The 23,802-nt window shown below is 40.2% G+C and overlaps 1 protein-coding gene across 4 annotated transcripts in view; it reads right to left on the reverse strand.

Moving 5' to 3' along the window:
- Window positions 1–23,802, reverse strand: part of enox1 (ecto-NOX disulfide-thiol exchanger 1) — a 136,879-nt gene that overhangs the window by 24,179 nt on the left and 88,898 nt on the right. For 3 of the 4 annotated variants that reach the window (XM_084908482.1, XM_084908483.1, XM_084908484.1), the window contains exons 3-8: window positions 21,186–21,334; window positions 20,368–20,505; window positions 12,615–12,782; window positions 11,422–11,628; window positions 10,459–10,692; window positions 3,893–4,105 (exon numbers count right to left, since the gene is read on the reverse strand). In XM_084908482.1, coding sequence (XP_084764608.1) covers window positions 3,893–4,105; window positions 10,459–10,692; window positions 11,422–11,628; window positions 12,615–12,782; window positions 20,368–20,505; window positions 21,186–21,195 — 970 coding nt within the window. In that variant the 5' untranslated portion in view covers window positions 21,196–21,334. The remainder of the gene's footprint in view (window positions 1–3,892; window positions 4,106–10,458; window positions 10,693–11,421; window positions 11,629–12,614; window positions 12,783–20,367; window positions 20,506–21,185; window positions 21,335–23,802) is intronic. The other variant, XM_084908485.1, reaches the window with a different exon arrangement.

Consider the following 23,802-nt stretch of genomic DNA (forward strand, 5'->3'; position numbering starts at 1 on the left):
CCTGACTCAGTGAGCAGATGATGACAGGACGACTGTACTTGGAGTAAAGTGCTCCTTTAAAGAAAGACTTTTATCTGAAGAATAAATGTATAAGCATAAGAATAAATTTCAAAATAAAAAAAAAATTAAAAAAACCCATTCAAGTCTTATTATTACATGACTTTGGAGTAAATTAACAGGGAGTTATGCTTAAAGATGAAGACTGAATAAAAATCTTCTTTGCCATGAGAAAGATGAAAAACAAAATGCTCTAAATGCACTGAATTTTTATCCTCCACCTTCATGTAAGAGATTGTTGGAAACAAGAACTCGGGCATGCTAATTAAACTAAAGTGAATAACACTGATTATTTCAGTACAGTGTTCTGCTGTTACCTTGAAACATAACGTCTGCTATTGTTGCGGACCGACCAGTCCAACCACAGCAATTGCCCTCCCAAATGTCAGCTGCCTTTCCCGGCAGGACAATGTGCCAAGGAAGGAATACTTTGAGATTTTCACAACCTGGATTGGGACCTTGAGAGAAATTGCTCCAGATTCACTGGAGCTAGCCTGCTGCATGGAGGCCCTTCTCTAAAACAAGCAGAACACAAAGGTTCAGCTGCTGTAATCCTGTGCGAGCCACAGCGGGATACCCCCTGAGGTTCTATATCACAGCCCTGATGAGTCTGAGCTGTTTTGGTGATGTGATGGGGACCTACGTAGCGTTAGGCAGGTGGCTTTAATCTTCTATCCTGGGCCAAGCAGCATGAGTCTTGTACAGCTTTCCAAATAAACCTCTTTTTTTAAAAAAAGGAAAAAAAAAAAGGAAAAATCTGGAGTGCAGTTGAGCTTTATGAAAAAGTGTTGTTTTTTTTTAAAGATTCTACTCAGTGAACAACAGCGCTCAGTATAAAGACTGCAAACCACACGAACAATCCAAGGCACTCTGAGGTTTGCGATATAGTGGTTAAATATTAACCCTCTCAAGGCAGGCGTTGCAGATTTGCAACAGTTAAAAACTAACAACCTGATTACCCCACATACATATTTTATGAGTTTTTTTTACTCAGAAGTACCACTGCAGGACTTGGTTGTGCATTAGAAACAAAAAATTTAATTTGAGCCTGAGAGGGTTAAACGGTTCTCATCATCATACCTCAAGTCTCAGAGTGCCTTTGCTTTTTTTTTTACCTATTGTTTGCAAACATGTTTTTACATGAGTGATTTCAAAAGCTTGTCTTAGTCTGATGGAACAGCCTGGAATGGCTGTTAAGGGTAACCACATAGAGATCTAAATCCAAGGCAACTGGCTGGATGCAAAACACAAGACCAGATGGAAAATGCATGTGTCTGCTAAAAGGCGTGATCCCTTGCAGCGCCTATCAACACTGGCATCCTGCAGACTTTGTTTCACTTTCAGCTGAAGAAAAGTGTCTGACATGTGGATGCTTTCCACATGATATAAAAAAGCTACCATGCATGTATCCCACTGGCAACAAACACCGGCTCCTGGCCACATTCCTGGAGCCACCATGGGCCGAAATTACTGTCATGGCTGAGAGAACAAGTTACGATTGTGTTGGATAATTAACCCCAGTTGATGTCTCTGAATCATGTTTCAGTCAACTTGCAGAGCAATTAGCCACAACTGGAGTCTTTGTCATCCAGCTGTAGTGCTGGTCAATAAACATCAAGCAGTGTTTATCTTCTCTGTGACATTTGATTCATGGGAAGCTATCCATATCTTCAGACACGTGCACAAGCTAATATGCAATTTTCAGGGCTGTCTGTAAAGCTGCGGGAGACTCTTAGACTGACAGCTGGAGAATGTTTTGCACGAGTCCTTGTTTCCTTGAATCTCGGAGGTGGTGAGAAAATATGTATTAGCACAGCCTTTACAGACAGATGCATGTCAAATAGGAAAAGCTAAACCAAAACCATCCTCTAAAAGTTTAAAAGAATTCATCTAAAATGTGTGTCATGTGATGAGCAGGTCTCTCTCCTGGCCAGTGCTCTGTACTTACATCTCATCACCTGCAGCTTCACTTCCCACTGGACTGACAAAGGCAACATTTATCCAGAATGGACTGTGAATTTTAGACTCCATCAGAAATGTAGACATGTCACATGGGATATTACATGTTTAATGTTAAGGAGAAGCTGTAATGGAATCAATCTCTGTGCAAGAAATTACTGGATGATTGGGGAGGATTGTCTATAACTTTGTAACATCCAATCAGAAGAGACACACTTCCATTCTGCATGAATATGCTGCCTTGCATTTTTTCTGTTGCTCTGACATTTGATTTGTGGTCAAACATTTCCAGTAACGACATAACTTTACTTTGCCAAACCTGAATGAACCTATACCAATGTCAGATTTAGCCTTTTCAGATATCACAGAAAAACTACTGACAAAAGACAAAAACAGTAAAACTGTCCATTTTCTCACTCACCTTATTTACAAATGAACACGAACCGTGAAATGACGCCAAATATGCCTTTTTCTGAACGTAACATCGGATTAAATGTGCATTAAGTGATATTTTTGACCCTTTCAGCTCCTAGTTTTGGTTCTATGCATACTTCTTGCTGCTCATGTGAAATATATTACCTTTGCACACTTAATTTCACATGCTTCTCTCATTGGCGATGTTTAGATCGTATCTGAGTGTCAGAAATCTTAAAAGCATTACATATTAGCAGATGATCAGCCTTAGCTATTATTAAAATAGGTTTCAATTAACACACAAGTTCACTTGGTTAACTGTTTCAGGTTAACTCCTTCTAGGAGATAGGATTCTAGGAATTAGAAGGTAAAGTTACTGTTATGTATGTTACCTGGTAACAGTGGAGGAGTTAAAGGAGTTAAAGGAATTAAGGGTTGTGTTATATACATACTTTCCTTGGGAGGTGGTGGAGACCAAAACTGAGATAAAACTAGAGCAAATGTACGACATCAGGTGGACATGGATTCCTTTCCATTTCAGTGGTTGTGTCTGTTGCTGCTGGACACAACAAGTGATTATTGTGTTTTTGTAAATACACTGCCTTCTAGTGGTCAAAATTCACCTAATGTAGCTTTAATTGCAGACTTAGCTAAGTGTCAGTGAATGGGTGCTATTTAACCAGTGCTGTTTCAGAGTAGCATTAGCATGCAGTAACAGAGCAGCTGTGGTTATCACTCAGTGTGTGTGTTGGCATTTTTTGAAGGCAGCCTGTGAAAAGGTCAGGGTGCACTCATGCTACTGACTCTGAAACCTCTGTGCGACTGACCTAATCACCACTGCACAGCGCGCCGAAGATAATGGAGCTGATGGTGAGACAGATCGGGGAGTGTTGTCATGGAGACTGGGCCGAGATGCTCACAGAGTAAATGACTTGCATCAAGACGGGCTTTGAAATGGATGTGGTGAAAATGGCTTCATGGTCTGCACCACTGTAATCTGCCACTGCACCACACCCTGCAGCAGTGTGAGAGACTGCAATCAGGAGTAAGCTCACACTGACGGCACACGTGGTGGCACGAGGTCAAAAGTGGATATCTATTAACCGGTTTTCACCTAAAAAAGTAGTACTGTTCAGTCTCAGGTGCTTAATATACAGTACTTTAGCCAAAGTCTTATGTGTTTAAACATCCTACATGAATCGATTGACTTAACTGATTAAACTGAAGGTGCAGTTGATTGATGGATGTTATCCAATCATATGATTGTCTCTAGTTCATGGTTCTCTTAAAACTGGTGAAACAGAATGAAACTTGCTACCTGCAGTGTGAAGAGAAAACCACTGGTTGAACTTACCTGTACAGCTTACACTTACAACGGCAAAAACTTCTCACGTGAGACGTCCTTTGTCTGGAAGTTTTTTCAGTACGTCTTTAAGTGTGTAAAATATGAAAGCGTCCTTACACTGATTTAATATAGCCAGCAGGGCATTCTTGAAGGCCTCTTTGGCACGCTCCAACTCCTCTTCATGCTGAGCTTTCTCGCTCATCAGTCGTCTAACGTGGCTGTTGGCCGACTGGATCATAGAGTAGAAGTGATTGGCGGTACGGCGGTTGACTTCGCCTCTGTCGATCCAGGTGAACAGAATGGCTATGGCCTCACTGAACTTATGATCATCTGTGGGAACAAGTTGAAAAAGGTAAGAAAGAGAGGTATGGCAGTTCTTTTTTTTCAATACCAACACCAGTGATACTTTTAAAAATGAACTGGACTGTGCTTATAAAGTGCATTTCAAACCGTACTGATTCAAAATGACTATAAGTCACATTTAAACATCGAGTATATTCATACAGTGCTTTATTTTATACACTCTACCTCACATGCTTGGACAATTTGGAATAACAACTTAACCTAACAAGCATTTCTTTGGACTCAGGGAAGAAGCTGAAGTGCCCAAACCAAGGGAAGAACATGGAAACTTCACACAGGACGCCTCCATCTAACCAGGAGATTCAAATCTTTGCTTGTGAGGCAACTGTGCTCACCAGTGCACCACTGTGCTGCACAAGTGCAGCTTTCACATGATGACAAAATGTTTGTATCTGTATCTTACTGATAACTACTGTTTGTCTTCTTTAATCAGCTGTTATATGCAAGAAATTTTTGAGTTGATCTAAATCCCAACTATGACCTCAACGGCAGGGGTCCTTCAAGGTGAATAAAGCTGTGTTGTATAAGTACATTTCTCATTCATTTTTCCCAGACATATTCAGTGTAGAGCAGAGTTGTAGCCCTGCACTTCAGATGGACATGCAAGTGTCCTGGAAGAATGAATGGTACAGAACTAAGGTATACTATTTCTTTCCATATCTTTCAGCATCTTTCACGGTTCCCTGATAATGACGGCTTAACATTTGAAGTAACACCTGCAGTGCTATGAATTTCAAAACCTTACATTGCCTTGTTTTTAGATAGCTTGACCTCTGACCTTGAGGGCGAGGTCACAGAGATTTGAACTTGTATGAGATTTTTAGTAGATGCTCCTATGGTATCAATTTGAAACTCCTGCGCCAGTTCATTCTCGAGTTACTGCACTCACAAACTTGGGTGTTCACGTCGCCAGCCTGCCTGCCTACATAATGGGATGCTTCTGTAGTAGATATGTGGGGTAGTCGTGAGGTGCCACTCCTGAAACAAGAGCTGTGTCAAGACTCAGGCTCAACACTTTATCAGTCTCAACACAGACGCTCCAAGCACTTCCCTGTCCTCAATAGTCATATCCAAACTGCTTTTAATTCCTTGATGGCAAAGCCCAACTTGACAGCTTTAGGTGACGGCTGAGGGATATTCTCCTGAAGGCGAGAACTCCTGACCAAAGTCACTTTTGATAGACAGATGTTTTTTTACATTTTAATTTGAGAGAAAAAGCATTACAGCTGCTTTAAAATTTATACATTCACAATACTAAAATCTCTTTGGACTCCAAGTCTCTCCCCCAGCACGCCGTGTCTTGGTACATCACACCAAATGGTGACTGAAGAGTATGATGTGAAAGCCGTTTCATGGGACCTTTAACATTCACTCAGCCTAAATAAACAATGGAGCAGTTACTGGGGACTAAATTCCTCCTCTGGAGGCCTTCACCGTTCACGGGTCTGTGAGCCACGTCACAGCCACTGAACACAAAATGCATTTTTGATTTTCAACTTTTTCAAGCACAACCTTAAGCAGCGCTCGGTCTCAGTCACAAAAACTGTGGCGTCTCGGCGGGCTTCCGTCGAGTGCATTCGCTTCCATTTGAATAATAATTGAATGGTGCCACGGAGCCGCGGACGACGGCAGAAGAGAGTGAATTAGAGAGCATTTAATGAGCTCAATACCCAGTGCAACACAACCTGTAAGAAGACACTTTCCCCCACTCTGATAAAGCCCTATTCATACACAGCAGCAGATTACAGTCACATTACAGCGAGCACAATGAAGCGCTGCTGAACAGGGACGAGCGGGGGAATAATGGAAATTTATTTCCCCTGCTGTTTGAGGTGAAGAATGAATTGAAAAGGGTTATTCAGAGAGAAAACATGCTTGTTTATGTTAGGTATTAGAGGATGGATGGGAACACTACACTGAGGCTGAGGTTTGGGTTTTGTAGATAAACTGGAGATTCTGGAGCAAACAGAAGCAACATGCTGCTGGTTTTCCAGAGAGATAGAACAGAGCCACAGATAAATACAGAAAATGGCAGACATAGAAAAGGCAGAAAGGAATCCTGTTTAAAAAGTGCTATTATTTATTTTTAATATAATAAATCCCTGATCACTGTAAAGCTGATTTTGATTTTTAGTGATAATCTGCTGGCATTTGAACATGTCCTCTTCATGTCTCAGAGACCATTCTTGTCATGTCACAACACTTACATATGACTTCAACAGATTAACTGATAGGATCGTGTTTGTTTGTGATTTACTAAAAGTTCCTAAAAGATCTGATTATTTTCTGTATAATGCTCTATATTCAAATCATTTCTGTTCCATATTTCAGCACCAACTCTAACCTATAAACATCATAAAAAACACAAAAGGCAGTTTGCACAGAGCTCTATCTGGAACTTCTCTCATTCGCTTTGCAAATATACAATGAAAACTTGGATGGATGAACAGATGGATGCAGTGTGAGATGTAAAAAAACACCTTGATGGTACAGTCTGTTCTGTGAAGAAGAAAACTTCAATGACAGGTCTGACATTGAGACTTACCTTTAATGACTATCTGAGATAGATGTAAAAATGGGTTCAGAACAGCAACTCAAACTTGGATCAATAAAGCAGATTTAGAAAGAACAGATATGTCTGTCTGTACCTTATAACACTGACTATGTGCATCAGTTTGAGTAATTCAAATCATCTGGATCTATTGTTGCACTAAGCAAGGACCATCAGGCTTTTTACCAGTTCCCATGGAAATAAGATATATCTGATTCCCACTGATGGTGGTATTTGTTTCTCAGCAACACTTCATTGGCACAAAGGTCACAGTACCACATGAGGTGATGTTATTATTTCTTTTTGTGTGGGAGTTATTACAGTCAAGATTTTGACTTTCTTCTCTTTCATGCTTTATTTAAATGATGCGTGCAGTGGATCTGACCGCACATTAAAGACGGGTTTAGGTCGAAACACGGAAAATATAACAATAACACTAGATGCTAATGTTTAGTTTGCCTGCTCAATCTGAGACAACATGAAGGTCATCACAATGCATGAAGGCAATAACAGTAATAAGCAGTGCGCTGGATTTGAATGTGATTAAATTGCACTAAATTGCAAGTGATTCCAGCGCCGCTGTGTTTTTATAAACAGAGAACATTTACAGCCTTTTACTGTAAATATGCAACACTTTCAATCACTGGAGACAAGAATTAGCCACAGCAGAGTGGAGGCAACACGGAGGAGGTGGAAGAGGACGAGGAGGAGGAGGAGAGTGACCTTCACAGCAAACACCCCTCATTGCTCACTTCTCACTTATCAAAACCACTGCCAACTCAGTCCCACACTTCATCCTCTCCCATCAATTCTCCTCACGTGCAGAAAGAAAGGGAGTGGTCCATGGTATTAATCCCATTACACAGTAGATAAATGGGGGCTTGAAAAACATAACTCCTGTAGTAAAACTGGGCTGATTTTAAAAGAGAAGCATAACGAGGACCTTACCTTTCTTTCAAATGTCACCTGAATTATTCATTGTCACGATTCGTTCTTTTATGGAGCACATTTCTACTCAGGTTTAAAACAGCTTGGAAAAAAATACTTGGTGTCAAGCATGGGAAACATCTGAGATCAAACCAAGGATTGCTAAATTTTACTCAAACACAACATCTGAACTGCATTCTCACCACATTTTCTGTTAAAATAACAATAAATATTATATATACGGATTGGTGCAGCAGCTGCATTGATGCAGACGCTATTCGGTACATTGTGGTGAAGAGAGAGCTGAGTCTGAAAGCGAAGCTCTCAATTTAGTGGTTGATCTACGTCCCTACCCGCACCTATGGCCAAGAGCTGTGGGTAATGACCGGGAGGAGCCCCCGGAGCAGACCCAGGACATGCTGGAGAGATTATATCTCTCGGCTGGCCTGGGAATGTCTTGGTGTAGCCCGGAAAAGCTGGAGGAGGTGGCTGGGAAGAGGGGCATCTGGGCTTCTCTGCTTAGGTTGCTGCCCCTGTGACCCGGCCCTGGATAAGCGTGATAAGATGGATGGATGGATGGATGGATGGATGGAAGGATATTATATATATGGTCAGAAACCCTTCTCATTACATTGTACCACACTGGGTATGCACTCAGTGTGATTCTTCAACACGCAGGGTTTGCCAGTTGAGGAAAGATAACAGAGGAAACTTCAGCATGTGTCAAAGGTTTTGGATTGTTGCTTTGGTTATTTCTTGTTTTATATAGTAATCTATCTTTCTGTTTGTTGCTGCTAGCTTTACTTCATTTTACCCACAATTTACCCGCAGTCACACATTTTTATACTTGCATTTTACCTTTGTTCTTTGGTGTCACTTTTTTCCCCAATGACTTAGAAAAAAAATCAAATTTTGGATGAAAATGGACCTTTTCTCAACATTAGCCACATGCTACAAGTCAAATGCCCATCAACTTCCTGTGAGAGTGGTAAGACCAGGAAAGCACATTTGCATTAACATGTAACCAATTGCATGTAACCAAGTGTTGTGTACTGTATGTTCAAGCTAGTCCAGTTTTTTTTTATTTTTTTTTATTGAGTAATGCTAACAGCATGGCTCAATCCAAGTATCTTTGTTTCTGTGATAAATTTGGTGATCATCTGACTTCTACTCCAGTCACCAGGGCACACATAGACACACACACTTCATCTATGACAGCTGGGAGGATCCTGCGACTTTGAAATGGTCAGCAAAATGAACTGATGGATATCTTATTATACAACTTGGAAAAAAAGACAAATGCTGCCGCATCACAGGTACTTTAGATAATGTTAGCATCCAAAGTATGTTTGTTAAACATCAACATCAGTATTTAGCTCAAAGCTTCATATTGTGTTGCTGCTGCCATAAAAAAACAGCTTAGAGTCTGACAATTATAAGAAGTTGCGTTTTTTGCTGTACAAGAAGTCAGAGAAGTCATTTTCTTTCTTCCTTTCCAGAGGCTAAGTTTTTCAGCCTGAACACAGGGCCTAAAATGATGTATTTATGACTCGATTACATCTGTAAACGAATTCCAGAATCCTACAATGGCTTACTTAATAATGCATATCTTACTGGATTATAGCTGCTATAAGCAAAAAAATAAGAAATAAGCAGGAAGCCACTGAAGTTAATGAGAAAGGTAAAGACACATAAAAAAAATTGCAACTGTTTTGTTTTATTTTGCACTGTTGAGAACTCTGGTAAGGCTTTTATTTAGCAGTTCTTGCTCCATCTCAATCGTGTTTGTCTCCTTTATTGTTCACAGTGTTTGTACTGATGACTGAATGCGGAGAGCTCACAGTCTGTGCAGACATCTTTGATAAACACTTGAAAATCTAATAACTAAAATCCCACTTCTCCAGTTGCTTTTATGTCTCTCCCTTTAAAAAAATATCTGATACTCTGTTGTCACAAAACCTATTTCTTATGTCACTCCAGAGCTCTCTGAGAACTGCTGAGTAATAACTGCAGTTTTTACAACAACACACAAAACACTGCTGTAAAACAAGAAATCCCTATACAGGCTGATGCAAACATGGCTTCTTGGACAGTCTTTGAGTGTTTCCCCTGTGTTTGCGCACTGTTTGCCTGCATTATACTGTTGCCATCAAACACAGTTGTTTATCAGTGGCTACAAATGGGGGGGTGAAGAATATCAATAATTGTGCAGCTTCCTGGACAATTAATTCATGCATGTTATTGGGTATCACAGCAAGTGACCTAAGCAGGAGATTATACACACACGCACACACAGAGCAACAGATGTGTTGCCAATCAAATTAAAAGCGTTGTTATCTGTGACCTACAAATCCGCTTTGAAAAGTCGTACATGGCTTTGGACTAATATATTTACTACAAGGGATTTTATTTACTCTCTGTATCCATGACAACAGCTGCAGATTTTATTCGTGCTTCTGAAACACATCAGTGACCACCTGACCCAAACCACAAAAACCTTGAACAGATTCGGTCCAACCCTGTCACATTAGTGATCAAGCTCATGGTTGTGCTGGCCTCTGCAGTCTTTGGGTTCCTGCCCTTGCCAGCACACCAAAAATGAATTTGGATACAGCCTTTAAAGGAGGAGCAGGGGTTGTTTTTCTGTGTGCATGTGTGTGAGATTTGCCCTTTAGAAGCATCAAGGGTATCAGCTGACTCATCACCTGATATGAGTTAGCAATGAGATCAGTTGATCTGCTAGGTTTGTGGCACAGTAAACTTGTCGTATAGTGATGAGAAATTACTTTCTCAATGCAAAGCTAATTGACACTTTCTCTGCAAACTCGTTGCCAGTGCTCACCTTTTAGTCTGTCTGCTAACAGTGCTACCTCGTGTTCAGAGTAGTGCACAATCGGAGGGGGAGATGGTGGCCGCAGTCTGTCTTCGTGGATCTTGCGGCGGTGTCTTTCCTCTCTGGCCAGTAAGCGCTGTTTACACTCCCACTCATAAAGGTCATCTCTGGCCTGGGCAAAGTCTACATGGATCTTCCCAGAGTCCTTTTTATCAGTGCTGGATCCGATACGCATCCGATACCCTGAAGGGGAGAAGGTGATACCATTATATTTAGGCATTTTCTACAACAGGTAGAGGCATGTCATTAGATTTGATCTGCCAGGCAGAAAATCATTAGGGTGAAACATGAAGATGATGAAGAATTATGAAAAATACAGTTCCTTAAATATCCACCTTAGACTGGGCCTAAAAATAAGCTCTTCTCACCCTCTCTTATAATATCTAGCTTAACAGTAGAAGTAGAAACAATCCACAAAATCAATTGTGGTGTCTATACTACTTTTCTTCTTTATGACAACTACCTGAAGGTGAATTTTATATAACTAAGCAATGAAAAATGATAATAAAGCTGAAAGTTATGCATAACAAGAGAGCGGTCAACTTAATAGATAATGATAGCTAGGTGCTACATCATCTTGTTTAGCATGCAGCTGTACTAAAACACACACTAGCAGATCTGCTGTTATGCTGGGTACATTTTGTTAAAAACATAATTTTTTTTTAGCTAGCATTTCATTAGCCTTTCACTCCAAACTATGGATACACCAAGCAAACCAAGCTACTCAGCCAAAGCTAGCATTAACAGATAACTAGCCAACTACCTTTTTATCCCAATATGGCCCGCTTTGTAAAAATCAAAACAACAACAACAACAACAAAAAAACAAACCAAGACAAACCAAGACAAACAAATGAAAACAATATCCCAACTGCAAACTTGAGGCATTGTATTTCCCAAGAAAAGTGCTCACCTGACAGGTAAATAGCTTTGTCTACCATGAACTCCTCACTGAAGCGGATGTGGCAGAAGTTCTTCTTGCTCTTTCGGATGGCGGTGATCTCCCCACATTGGTCAAACACTTCCCTGATGATTTCCTCTGTGGCGTTCTCTGGCAAACCCCCCACAAATACTGTCTTACAGCCGGGAGGGCGCTCCCGTGTCGATGGAGGAGGAAGGTCTGAGGCACAATAAAAGGACCGGTTACATGATTATATGGCCACATCATTCACAGCTCTCCTGCTACACTGCAGTTTAAAGAGGAAAACTATTGACTTTTATGTCAAGTTTGAGCAATTAAAAAGAAAAAAAAAAAACAACAACATTTAAATAATAACAGCTAATATTAGAATAGATTCCATCTCACATTTAAGCTAATTACCTAAGTTACAGCCTGTAAAGTCTCACCACTAGATATGAGCAGACTGCAGTCAACTGAATTCAGTTTTTTAACCACTTCAAATTCTGCTACATAATTCTAACTATGTTGGCTGCTGTAAGACAAACAACTCCGGTTGCCTTTCCTCTGTTGTTTAGTGTAGGCTCTCAGCCTGCTGTTTACCTCAGCTGTCAATACGTGTCAATACATATTTTTCTGGATACAGTGATGCTGAGGTGAGTTGTTGAGGATATCCTAAACTTTTCTGTTGGTAAGCTCTGCTGTTTTTGACAGTGTTAACTGCTGTCAGTCGTCAGTCGGCATTAGTGAAACTTTCTTTGAAGTCGAGCTATCGTTATTGGACTTGGACACTTAGCGAATAAATTCTCATATGGTCTGAGAATGTAATCAAACTGTTTATGAGAGGGAAAGCGTCATTTCTTTGGACACTCGAGTGTAACATTAGCTGGCAAAGTGTTATAAACAGCTGTTGTTGTTTAGCCAGCTCATTATTATCATTATATAAAAGATGGAGCTTGAGATGAGGAGGAAGAGAATTCAAAAATGCTTGTTGCATTGCCTCTTTCACGTTTTTGCTTCTTTGTTGAAGGAGACAACTTCTGGACTTTTTTCTATTAAATAAGTATATAAACATTACCGACTGTACCTTTAAGCTAATCAGTTTACTTTTACTAGCCTGATATTGCTGTCTACCTTTACTGCAAAAGTCACACCCCTAAAAGGTTTCAAGTAAAGTTTATCGGTTCAACATTAAAGTACAGTCTTACTAGGGTTCTGAGGGAAGAGAGTGCAGCTCTTGCAGTGGATGATCTCCTTGATGATGGGCATGTCGGGGGGAACGGGTGGAGGGGGGACCAGGCTGATTCCTGCTATCATGGGGTTTATGGGTGCAATGAGTCCCAGCCCAGGGTCGAATCTCTGGATACACAGAGAATCTGCATGACAGAATAACAACAGATTACACAACAAAAACCATCATTTTTCATACTTTCTTTTCCATTACGTAAAGAATGATATAGTCTGATTTCAGTCATGCTAGCGCCATGTCTCTAGGGATGGTGTGTCTGCTGGTTGGTGAGAGATATAACATCTATCCAATGAATGGAATGATGTAATGATTTGTAAAGACATTCACGGTGAGCAGAGGTTAAATTCAGTGACTTGTTCTAGCATCATCACGACGTTTACATTTGTGGCTGTGAAAGACACATTTCAGCAACTTTTGTTAGCAATCCTCCGCAGAGGAAATTCTCTGTCACTGTAATTGGCAAATAGCAAAAATATTTCCTATTTAGACCAACCAAGGTCTAAATGGGAAAATATTGAAAAGTCTAAATGTGTGAAGAAGACACATTTGACTTCATATTATTGTGCTTTATTTTTAAATATCACTGTTAATATTATGAATATATGGGTACTGTGATGCCACTGTTGTACATTTGCAATGCTTCACTTACACCTCAGTGGCTGCCTCACAAGTTGGTCCTGAACTGGAGTTTCCACATGAATAAATTCCCTTTTCAAACGCTCATAGTTACCATCATTGGCACCGCCAAACTATTCAGGGGAATGGTTTATTCAGTACCAAGGGTTGGTATATTTAAGGGCCTTTATTAAACCAGTGGATGGTTTATTTATAGAGAAACAGGGCATATTTATAGAGGAAAGTGAGCTAAATTGGACAATAACCCATTTTTGTGAGAGGAGAAAACAAAAGCATTATTGGGTTATAATTGCACTTTAACATTTTTAAATCCTGTTGAAGAACCAATAAAACTGTTATTGTTGAGGTTTCTGTGTAGGTTCTTAGTTATCCAGGTCATGTGTGACTGTCGCTTTCTTTCCAAGCTCCTTTGACTATTGTTGAATTCATTAGGACTCTGGGACTTAGATGGCTGGAAGGTTGTTACCGTTAAAACCCGATTAGTGGTCATAACAAAGGCTCGTATATACAACATCAACCGCATATGCAGAAGAGAAAAGGAAATTAGTTAAAAAAGAAAAAGGAAGTAAAAACGATCACTCCCTAGATAAGAGATAAAAGAAAAACTGGGGACTGGATCCTTGGAAAAGGACAAGAAAATATCATCTCGAGTGTACTAATGGGAAAAGCGCAAGGGAGGAGAGGAGAGAGAGAGGGAAGAAGAAAATCTCTGTTCTCTAGGACAAAGAGAAAGTGAGGAAGAAGGGGGAAGATAAACAGTGAGAGGACAGAGGCGACAGGAGCAATACTTCAGCTGTCTGGGTGAAAATAGAACAGGCAGGTTGGAGGAGGGCGGAGCAGCATTGCATGTTCCTATCTTCAACGCTGCAATAACAAGGGAGCGGGAGGAACAAACCCTCAGCAGAAAATCACCCCCACCACCCCACCGCTGCCCACACAGCCACAACACCACAGAAAATAAAGTGATTCAGATTACAGGCGAGGGAAGCTGTCACACTCGGAAAGGACAAACGTCCCTTACAGAAATTCAATAAAAAATAAACGTTTCTTTTTTTCCTGCTTTGTACAGAGGATTGATAGAATGCACCAGTGATTTAGTGCGAAGGCTTTTACTCCTGCCGGTCTGAACATTCAGCACACTGCAAGCCTTCGTTGGAAACAATCAGCAGCTCACAGGAAGCACAGGAAGTGAGGCGCTTCAGTTAGCTTGGGATAAAGGGAAAAATATAAAATTACCAATGGTATTCTCAAACCGCTCACATTTCTTTCCTCATAGGCATTGCAAATCCCTTAAAACAAATGTGCCAAAACCTGTGGTTCCTGAAATGAGTCCGGTTATAAAAGCATCTCACTCCCAAGAGATGGATGCCAGGTGACCATACCCAGGTGCTATTTGAGGCTTCACCTCTGCTAGTTGAGAGCTTACCTGTGGTTAATTGCACCCAGCCAAAAGTTATGCTTTTGACAAGTCATTTTCATAAGTTAGGGCAGCAATGAAGCGTCTCCATTTTTGTCCTTCCTTAAAGTAGCCAACTTATTTGTATGTTAGTCAACACTATTTATTACATATCTGCCTCTTTGCATCTATACCATACATGAAGGCAACTACTTCAGTTTGCAAGTGTTAGCCGATAACTTTACACTCCACCGGCTCGTCACTTCTGCCTCCAAATGACCAAGATGACAGAGGATTGATTAGATGCTAAAATGTTAGATGATATATATTCATCAAATATTTTGTGCCTCTCAGATAAGGTAAGTGATGCTCTTATTCATTTGTTTTAGATTGTTTTTCTTTCCTTTCACAAGTAGATAAAGGTCTTTTGATGAATTTCAATTAAAACATTTTATATAGCACCAAATCACAACAACAGTCAAGATGAGAACCAGGCTCAGAGAGGGGCGCCCGTCTGCCATGGCCGGTTGGGGGTGAGGGGAGGAAGACGGGATGAAATACACAGTGTGGAGAGAGGAGCTGTTGTAGGGAGCAAAAAGGAAAGTTTTACACCTAATCTTAAAAGTAGAGAGAGTGTCTGTCTCCCAAATGCAGGTTGAAATATCTTGTTATAGGGCCATCAGCCTGCAGCAGATATTCATGAGGATGGGTGTGTTACATATGGAACTGACAAAGATTCAGACTTTGGAAGGATGAGGACAGTTTTGGAGAGCATTCCAGAAGATGAATACTACTCCTTAGATTTTGTCAGTCCCCACACTGCTGAGCTCAAGCTGAGATTTGCACAAAGGGAGTGATGTGGCCTGGTGCTTCACATCCTTCAATAAATAATCCATTTGATTGATTATTAGATAAACCCTCCACATGAAAGCCTCATAAAAGCATTTCTTGGAGAAAAATGGCCTTTATGCTGGTAATCTTTGGTCAGCACAATACTAATAATTCCAGACATATACTAATTTGTACTCAGCATTAGATCACACCGAGTGCTGCAGGGTAAAACACATTTTGTTTAGCAAAGAGAAAAATGCTTCATGTACTCTTTATTACACATCGTGAGGCTTATAAAAAGAAAAGAAAAAAACACTTGAGAGATAATCCTCCATTAATCTGACCACATAGAGCCAAGATGCATTCAGAGATTCTTCAGGTCTTAGGAAAACTCATTAAAACGGCATCTGCGATACCCTCGACAGGTAAATTACACATCTCCTTGCCACACATTCATCATAATCACAAAAGGCTGGTTTTGTTCATAGCTTTTCCTCCAGGAGCCAAAGTGATTCAAGCCAGGTTCATTTCTCTGGCTGAGAGCTCTGCTGCGACTGCCAGACTCAGAAACGGAGGAAGGAATATAAGGAAGAAATACACACACACACACACACACACACACACACACACACACACACACAGAAGTAACTGAAAAAATGAAAACCAGAGCCACGAAGTAAAAAGACAGGCTCTGACAGTAGAAAAACAGTCATCGTGCCTCTAATTGTGCTTATTTTGTACTATACACTGGAACCACTGACAGAAACGCGTAGCATTGACCGTGCTGCGAAACATCTGGCTGTGATTAACATCAAGGTGAGAGCTCATCAGTCACGATACACCCATACAATGAAAAGTGAGCATTTAAATGTATCCTAATTGTAATCTTAACACAAATCACACTGGAGCTCTGACCTACATGGCCTCGTTTTTAGCCCTTAACAAATGGGTCCAGGTTTCACACATGTTTCCAGTACTTTACAATATCATTACAAATGACTCTGCATATTAGTTCAAAGTGTTGGTACTTGTAATAAACTTAAATATATATACTTTTTAGATTCTGGACTTTTTGAACTGCATTACATCTGTGCAATAGCTAGGGCTAGCAGGATTAACATTAAAGTTTCCTTCTTATAACACAGAAGGACAGAAGCTGCAGTTAGGAAAGTTTACCTGCTTTATTTTTAGTCTTGAAGATTGGCCTTTGCACCTTTTGCTTAATGTTGCATTGTGACACTGTGGGCATATAAGGAGACGAGACGACGGCATCAGGTTCTTACAGGATTCTGTTTATTTTGTACAGATAACACAAGGTGTGAAATGATGCAGCATCAATGGCCATTTACTTTTGTTTCTGGCATTGCTTCTGTTGATTCTCACTGTAACTGTAACTCAAGTTAAGTCCAAACTAATTTATAAATAATTCTTGGTTTAAGCTGCTCAAATACACAGCAGGAAATTTGGTACGCCCACCAGCTGCACTGGGCCCACCAATCTTTAAGTCTTCTCTAAATTCATCAGGTCCACTTATGTGATGTCACAGGCTCCGTGTGCTTTGTTCTGGAGTGGTCTTTTTATATAGGGTTAAACAAACAACCTGCAAAAATCCAAACTACTATCAAGAAATCACCAAAGCAGACTGAGAGAACACAGATGAAACATACACACCAAAGAGAGATAAAAGGGCACAAGATGAACTGAAATGAGGCAGAGATGTGGGTGGGAAAAAGAACAAAGGGGAGCCACATGAGGAACTAAACTTCACAATAAAACACAAAGTAAACTCAGATCCACACAGACATACTATTTTATTACTTTAAATAAAGTCTCTGAATACTATCAGCACCACTTTAAAAAATTAATAACTGTCTCCTAGAAACGTATGAAAGCAGAAACACATGTTTCTGTAGTATGACCCTTCAAAAGACACATATCTGATCCACTCGTCCGTCTTTTTTTTCTGTCAGCCTTTCATTACCTAAACGTTCCCTCCCTCCCTGTAGTTTAACAAGGGAAGAGAGCTGCAGATGTTGCCAGAGGTGTAGTCTCATCACATCATCAGAGTGAAAGAGCATGTCATCATTTTAATATTTCCACTCGGATCCAGAGGAATTTGGTTGCTACGATGCTGTTTGTCCCTCCCTACAACAGCTCCTCTCTCCTCATTGTGGCTTCACTCAGTTAAATCCATGCATTCAATTATTCTGGACTTAACACACACACACAACCAACAACTCAACAAATCTCCCCACGTGCTCACATATTAAAGCCCCACAATGCAGCACTTATACAACGACAGCTCTTAAATGGTAACACACATGCGACCATAAAGCTCAGACAAATCCCCACGTCTCAGAAAGACAATTTCGTAAATAGATCCTGAGGTGAAATTAAGCCCAGAGAAAGAGAAAACGAAGCAGAGCAGCTAGACACAGAGCTTAGTGTAGTTTTAGTTGAAATAACAAGTGAGAGCGGTTAGTCTGGAGCACAGCCACACTGTACACCCTGCTGAGGGACACAGAAAGCTCAGTTTTTAGTTGTGGCCTTGCATATATTTCTCTGGTTACACTTCGTAGTCCGTAGGGCACTTTTTGAGGTATATGGTTTACATATGAAAAAAGAAGAAAAAAAAAGAGAGAACAAAACAGCAGTATTTATTATGTCCAGATGTTTCAGTTTATATTGAGACAAATGCTTTTTCCAGCCCTGCCCTCTTTAGCAAAGTGTCACAGTTTGATACATCTGGAAAATTTCTGCCTGCTGATGCAAGAAGCACTCTGTTCTTATAACAACACACAGATTATAAGAAAATGTCCAGCGTTCATAATGATTAATATCTGCTTTGTGGTCCAGGAACGCTCCAAAGATTCACAGGAAGAATCTGTTGGGGGATAATTAATAGGAGAGCAAAGAAAGGCTGTAGAGCAGTGCTGTCTGGTACATTTAGTGTTGGCTGAGAAGTGATAAAAGCAGTCAGGAAGTTACATTTAAGTTTTAGATATGTTACTGAAACAGAATTAAATACAAGTATTTTCCAAAAAAATCTTCAGATTAAATAAAAGCCAAAAGATTTGTTTAAAGCAAGTGAAAGAGAATTTCACAAAGGATGAAATACTAGAAAAACATCCTATTGTTCTGACATGCTCGGTGGGTTTGTTGGGGTAGCAGGTTATTATATGACATCATTCTCAATGTCATTGTGTCCTCATGCTAAATGTATGCATCATTGATTTAGTCAAAACAAAACAAAACAAAAAAAGATAGATGTTTGCACATGTGCTCAGGTCAGGTCCGACTAACTGCTTCATCCAGAATAAATAAATAATAATGACTAAATTCGTTTCAGGTTGCTTTTCTCCCTGTCAAGTAACCAGTTCCATCGCTGAGCCGCAGGTCTTCCAACAATCCTCACATGGTTCCCATCCCGTGTCCCCTTCTGTAGCCAACTATGGTGCACATTTGTGCACACCCTGTTTTTCTTGTTTTGGACTGATTCACACGGATTCAGTGATATTTCTGAGCCCCAGGTTACAATCAAACACAGGACACGCAGCTTGAAAAAAAAAGTTCAATGATACACCTAGGTTTTTACTTTTACCAAGAAATAACACGGCAAGGACAGGATGTACTAACAGCTTGTATGAGTGCAAAACTTTCTCTAAGCACAGGAGAACGTGGGATTTACTAAAGAGGCGCAGTAAATGTTTAGTGATGGAAAAGGCATGGTCAGTAATTTTTGATGTATCCAGAGAACAACTCTCTCAACTCTTTTTGATTTTGCTCATTAATCAAAACATATTGATTCTTTTCCACTGCCTCACATCAACCTGAACCTTCATGTTGTTTCCAGTCAGCACCAGATATGCAAAACTCACTTCTCCTATTTTTCCTCACTGTTCAGTCTGTTTCTCAGGGCCCAGATAACAGCCTGTTATCTGGCTTACAGACTCAAGCCTTTTTAGTGCTGGTGGAAGTGGTGGGACCATAACATTACCTCGTGTGGTGAGTGATTTTATTTCCATCTGGAGAATTTGAGAGTCTCTTTAGGTAACATTAAGTGGTAATAACTAAAGTAATACAGCCCTTGTACCTTCTACATGAAGACCTGTAATATACATATCCACAGATTTATGGTTGCTGAGAGCTTCTGAAACTGAGACAATCAAATACAGACCAATGCATTCATTGGACAAACAGGGCCTGGATCCAGAAATGATCGAGCAGCATATAAGTTTATTCACCTTACTTAACATCTGTCACATATCCATGATATTTACAGAGCGAATACGACGACTTCTGATATTTCACAGGTATTTATATAATTACTCTCTTTTTAAAAAATCCACTTAACTCCATCCTCGAGGTTTTCGTACCACGAACGTGCTGCTAGTTAACAGGCCACCTGTTGTTTTTTTTCTCACATAAGAGGTGATATGGTTAAAACACTGAGCTGCACTGCTAAAATTCTGCTAAAATGAGAACATGCTTCCTTATTTCCATGATTGTACTTGAAGTAATTGTTTTGAATGAATGAGACAAATGAGCCAAGAACTTTTAATTATTGGTAATCTAAACAGTTTAGAAAATGTTATGAACCTGGGTGTCAGAACAGAATCAATCACCAGTGTGACAAAAAAATTCATTGGTGAAACCTTAGTAACACAAGTTGGACAATGTAGAGTGGCTGGATAAAGGGTAATAAAGATGATGATAATTGCTAGGGTGTAATCCTTTCATTGATCCTTAAGTCAAATAAAAAGTTTGCATACAACAAAAATATTCAATATAATTAACCATCGATGGTTTCCAGTGAAATAAATTTTGTAAAGTTGAGAGTAGAAGGTACCTGAAACCAGCTGCTGCCCGCTGATGCCCATGGGCATGATGCCCAGGTTGTTCATGGCCGTGGCCCAGGCTCCATGATCAGCGACAGGAACACTAATGTGGTTCTGCTCAGCACCCAGGTTGCCTACACCATCAGCTGCTGTAGCAGAGACAAGCAAAACACATTGAATGCAATACAAGATGAAACTGCATTAAATGAGAAGGTAATATTTTCTGGGAAAGGGTTTTAAAAAGTGTGGGGACGGCTCGTATTACAAAATTCGATATTGCTTTTCAATAAGCTACCAGTGTGACTGTGTCTTGTACAGAAAGCGATGTATTAAGCCAAGCTCACAAGTGTTTTATAACGAGTCTTTCAGAATCAGCCGGCACACTTTGAGTGTTAACTTAGCAAAGTTTTAGCTGCAGGAGTTCCTGAAGGCTCCTGTGATAAATTCTGCTGCAGAAAAAAGATCCATTCACGATAACAAAAGGAGACTGCAGAGCACAACCGGGGACAAAATATGTCAAACAGCCGAGTATTGTTGTCACAGAAGATGAACTCAGAAATGGTCAGAGGAAGTTATTTTGATACTTTCAATCCCCTGTAACTGACAGATCAGGCATACAAATGTGGAGAAAAGGCTTCAACAAGGAGGACTGTCTTCCACGTGGATTTATGCTATCTCTGGGAAACTTTCCCAACAGAATCCTGGCATAGTTTTTCCTCTCCTTTCTTGCAAAAAAAGGAAAAAACACACACATACACACACACAGAAGAAAAACATGGCCTAACAAAGTTGGCCTATCTTCAGAAAGTACAGTAAATTCAATATGTACCACTGGCCATAGCAGGGGGTCTTTTCTCTCCACTCTCTGCAGTCCTGTCATCAGATCTTTCCTCCGGCTGACGGTAAGATGGAGGGATGGATTATTGGCTGGGAGAACACAGGGGCCCATCCACTCCAAGCCACAGTCACAGTCCACCTCTGGAATACAAAAAAAAAGGAAGTTAAGGACTTTGAAACATGGCAAAGTCCAAAAAAAATCCTTGAGACTGGAAATGAATCACTAAGCCAGAAGTTGATGCAAGAGCAGAGAAATCTTTAGGCAATTAGGAAGAAATGCTCCAATTCCAGCTGACTTTCTACCAAGAAAAGAAGCTTAAAGCACACACACACATACACACACATATACTGACACTTAAGCAGCAGTTTCTAATCTTAGAAAACACACAGAACTGCGACATGAACTCCTCTCTCGCTGGTTAATACGCACACAGACACACACTCGCGCCCTTTATGTGTGTTGTTAGTGGGCCGGCATCTCACTCATTAACAGTTTCCCACCCCTGCGCTGAGCCGAGCTGTCGACGCCACATGGAGAACATCAGAGGAACAAACTGACAGCGCTCGGTGACGCTGAACAAATCCCACATTTCTGTGTGACAGGCCGGTTTTTCAGCTGCATCCATACCAATTACAAGCAGGAATCATGCAAAGCAACAACAGCACCATTGTTCCTGTGTCTTGACACCCACTGTGACCGTTTCTATAATTATGCTTTTCTTATTCAGTATAAATTTCAGTCAACCCACCACTTTGGTCCACATTGAGCTATATCAACAACTATAAGCCAGGATGCAATGAGGTTTTGTGCAGACATGATCCAAAGACGATGTGTTGCAGTTTACATTTTTCCCCTTTGCTGCATTTACTGCATAACGTATATGTATAGAATTTAAAGTTTTAGCTCTTGGTTGAAATGTTTGGGTTTTGAACAGTAAATGGATTCTTACATAGTGCTTTTCTACTCTGCTGGAGCACTCAATACACTTTATACAACTTGCGTCACTCACGTCAGCATTTTTCTATGCTTAAGTGCTTTCAATATAACATTCACTCTATGACGGAAGCATCAAAGACCAAGTTGGAGTTAGTATTTTGCCAAAGACTGGAGCAGCCAAGGATCAAACCATAAACTCTCCAATTAGCAGATGACCTGCTCTACAGCCACCCCAAGCTTACAGTACCTGGTGTTCCCAGGCGGTCTCCCATCCAAATACTAAGCAGGACTGACCCTCCTTAGCTTCTGAGATCAGACGGGATGGGTGTGCTCAGGGTGGTACAGCTATAAGCTGCGTTTTTAATGTGTATCAATGCATTTTGCCTCTGCTTATGGCACTCTATTGATTCATGCAACCTAATTATTCTGCCATTTAAATAGAACACTCTAGAAAATTACATTTTGATCTCGAAGGACCAGCCAGCTATTTTCTTTACTAATTTACTATGCTATGGGTCACTGATGGCTGGAGACCCCAGTATGGACTGCCATTAAGGAAGGGAAGGTTAGCAAGCAATGCTAACTAGCCTCCACTGGTCCAATTAGTGTCACAGGGGAAGTGGGGAGCAACATTTTGGTTCTTGGTAATTTAACTCATTATTGGGGATGTCATTTTATCTGGACTAACAGAAAAAGAAACAGAAAGCAAATAAACTACATTTAAATTTATAAAGGGAAAGACTTTAAAACAAGTTTGCTTTTTTTCTTGTCAGTGTTAAGGTAAACCAGAGATAATTAAGATAGACCTAACCTTCAGATCTGAAAAGTCAAGTAGGAAGTGCCTTAAACAACCAGGAAGTAGTTTTGAAATTATATATTTGTATGACTTCATTGTTCAATGATTAATGACATTAGAAAACAAATTTGTAAAGACTTTAGAGTTTCAGTTGATATTTTAAAGTCTTCCTGAACACACCATGGCATTCATTTAGTAAATTCAAGATCCATTTAGAGTAAAATAGACTCTAAAGCAGGATGCACTTTATGCCATTGCTTCATCACTGACTAGTCGACTCTCAGCCAGATCAACTCCTTGCTTACGTCCAGTTTCAACATATAAAGATGGCAATGGACAAAATGCCAAATGTAAGCAAACTTCCAAATGGGCTACTTCCATCTTTTATTTACAGTTTGTGTTTTTGTGTACAACAGCAACCAGAGTTAGTGGCACTCCAGTGGCATATTAGATGTGCTTTAATGAGGTCTGACTCTGCTGAGGCTCATCTTTGGTGGGTTAATTAATGACCTATATGTTGGTGCTGGCATGTTTCCATCTGTCAGAACAGCAGAAAGATTTTCATTTCCTCGGTTTTTCACATTTTACACTGAGCTGGTGTTTAAATTATGAGAGCAGCAGTCAATAAAGGGAAAAGAAGGTCCTTCTGGCTGTAATTATTACTGACACATGTGAAAAATGACCCACATGTGCTTTGGACTCATTAAGCAGGTAATGTTTAAATCACCCAACAACAAGAATGATGGTTTCTATAAATATGTTGAAAAAAAGGGTATGTGTCTTTAGAGGACTATAAAAGGTCGTCCTATCTCGAAGCTGCATTTGTCAGGAGTAGACTGTATCTTTGATGTAGGATTCAAAGTGTTTGACATGCTG

Source organism: Perissodus microlepis, chromosome 16 (assembly GCF_051167445.1).
Source record: "Perissodus microlepis isolate ML-2025 ecotype Zambia chromosome 16, ASM5116744v1, whole genome shotgun sequence".
Classification (NCBI taxonomy): domain Eukaryota; kingdom Metazoa; phylum Chordata; class Actinopteri; order Cichliformes; family Cichlidae; genus Perissodus; species Perissodus microlepis.